Consider the following 2759-nt stretch of genomic DNA (forward strand, 5'->3'; position numbering starts at 1 on the left):
GTGCATTTCTCCAAAACATCTGGATGCTGCATACTGAGATGCATGAGTGACCCCTGTGGAAATGTTCTTGCTGAGTGCAGGGATTAGAGCTGTGTGAACACTGGTTAGAAAAGAAAGCTTCATTTTTTATTGCTGTTAGTATTTTTTTTGCAAATCAAAAATCATAAACTTTATTTCAGGTCAAGTGAAAATGTGTTTCTATCTCCAGTTTTTTAGCTATACTTGAACAACCCCACTCCTCACACAGCAGGAAGTGATACCCACTGAGGCAAGATGTCAGTCAGAGAGCCTGTCAGAAGAACACTGTGGCCCATTAGGAGCTCTGGTCTCTATGCTGTCAGTGGGGTAACTGGGGTTTCCCAGTTATAGGGGGATGTCACAGGAGAGGATAGAGCACTGACTGGTGAAGGGCTCAGTCCAACCTCTATAAAGCAAATTCTTCTCCCTGAAAGGACTGTTGCTTGCTCAGCTGTGATGGAAATTTTCACTGACAAGCCCTGCCAATCAGAGATTGTTGGCCAATCGCTAATACCTGGGGGTGGGGACTAGCTGCAGAGTGTAAGTTGCCTAGAGGCTGGCAAGAGCATCTCTCAGTGTACAGTAGTTGCTGTCTCAACCAGAGCACAGCAGCACTGTTCACAGCAGACAGAGAAACCTTCCTTTCTAAAGGAGGGGTCCTCTTAGCAGTTCACTGGTTCGGGTCCTCTCAGTCTCTGGCAGAATAACATTAAGATCCTTTTGGAGAAGATGATGGCATGTGCGGAGATCCTGACTATGTGCTTGCTGTCTGCCAAGCACACTCACAGCCCTAACTCCATGCAGACCCCTCAGCGTTATGGCAAGGGACTACCCATCTTCCATGATGTAAGTAGAGTGCTGTGCACTTGTTTTCAGTTCTGTTGTGCAGTGTGCATGTCTTTATCCTGATCCAAATGCAGGGGACAGGGCAAAACAGGCAGAAATTGGTAGTTGTTGGAAAGCAGCATAACTATTCCCTCTTCTCACAGCTCCTCTTTCTGCAAGCCCTAGATCAAAGATTTCTAAATCCCACAGTATCTGAAGCCACAAGCACCCTGCTGTCTGCATGCACTGGGTTTGTGAAAAACTTGCCAAGTCCTAGAGGGAAGATGCAATGACTTGAAATGGAGATCGGGCACTGCAGACTTGAAAAATCCTCTCTGCATCATGTTTCAGGGACAGATGATGTTTTAACAGCTGCAAATAGTGTGTGTGTCTTGATCCTTGTATGCATGCAAGCTGGACATTATGCATACTTTCAGTAACTTCCACCCAAGTTCCTGTGCAAAATCTGTCTTCTTGGGCCCAAAAGGCAGTTGCATTCCCAGAACAGGTGTAAGCATCTTCATCAGGACAATGGAGAATTGCAAGTGCTTGCCCTTTTCTGCTCTGCATCTGCATAGTTGTGGTTTTGATGCCTGGTTTTTAGTATTTGCTTCCTGATATTCACTGAAGATCATTTGGATTTGGAAAGAATGAGAAATGTGTTATCTGGTTTAGAAAAATCCTTGTTTCCCCAGAGGAACAATGTGCAGTCAAAATTGTTCTCTAACCATGCAGCATGCCTATTTAGTTTGCCAGCTTGGAAAATTTCTTCTCATTCATTCATTCATTCAAGGGTTTGTTTGTTTTTTTATTTGTTTTTAATATGCAAATAAAATATTACATGTTTCCTTTTCACTCGCCAGCCACATTGTAAAGCCTGGACCAGGAGATTTTGTTCTGGCTGGTCAATTTCCATGATTAGTTTACAAAGAAAGTTTAAATTACATCATTCAATTAGGATCTTAGGCTACAGCTGTTCAGGTAGTAAGTTTAAGTTGCCAGAATGTATTTTAAAACCTCAGCCAGGGAAATTGGTTAACAAAGATTTGCTGTAGCTGGCAGTCACATATTTAAAGTGACTAATGGAGCATTCCAGCTCCAAAGATGACTGCCACTGCAAAACATTTGAATGTGCCTTTGCTTTTAATGTACTGTATTACTACAGTTTTGTGGATGTTACCTGATTATTGTGTTCACTGCTTCTTATAAACAAAGAATGAAAAGCAGCTTTGAAATAATGACATGACTTAAGGCTCCTAACACTGGAATCCTGGGAGCTAAGAACAGCTGCCAGTTCTTTCTGCAGCTTTGTGTTCAAGTAAAGAACTTTCTGCCAAAATGTTTCATCTTGACATTAAAAACAAACAACACATTGTGCTTGATTCCTTTATCCCCTGGAGTGTACCTTATAGCCATTAACTGAAAACACCAAGGCTGATCATACAAAATCTAATTCCATGAAGGGTTGAAGAAGCTGGATGCTGTAGCCTTTTTGTGGCTTGTCATGCAAGTTCACAGATTCATAGATGTTAGGGTTGGAAGGGACCTCAATAGATCATCGAGTCCGACCCCCTGCATAGGCAGGAAAGAGTTAGGGGAGAGCACCACCTCCCTTGGGAGCCCATTCCAGACCTTGGCCACTCTAACTGTGAAGAAGTTCTTCCTAATGTCCAGCCCATGGTGGGTCCCTTGGTTCCACCTGACTCAGACACCATCCAGCCATGGCGTCCTGCTGCCCCCTGGGCATGAAGCAGGGTTGGAGCAGCTCCGCAGCTGGACTATCATCCTAGGCAGCCCAGGCAGCAAAATCTCCTTCCAGCTGCTGCCACTGCTGGCCCCATCCCTGTGGTCCTGACTGGAACCTGTGCTGCACAGCCCTGACCCTGTGTGTCCCGTGCCTGCTCCAGGCTCACCTG

The 2759-nt window shown here is 44.7% G+C and overlaps 1 protein-coding gene across 1 annotated transcript in view; it reads left to right on the forward strand.

Moving 5' to 3' along the window:
- Positions 1–747: 747 nt before the first annotated feature.
- The window catches only part of NECAB3 (N-terminal EF-hand calcium binding protein 3), a 164647-nt gene continuing 162635 nt past the window's right edge, over positions 748–2759 (forward strand). The window contains exon 1 of the mRNA XM_025202445.1: positions 748–864. Within this exon, the coding sequence (XP_025058230.1) occupies positions 748–864 (117 nt within the window). The remainder of the gene's footprint in view (positions 865–2759) is intronic.

The sequence above is a fragment of the Alligator sinensis genome, unplaced genomic scaffold (genome assembly GCF_000455745.1).
Source record: "Alligator sinensis unplaced genomic scaffold, ASM45574v1 scaffold368_1, whole genome shotgun sequence".
Classification (NCBI taxonomy): Eukaryota; Metazoa; Chordata; order Crocodylia; family Alligatoridae; genus Alligator; species Alligator sinensis.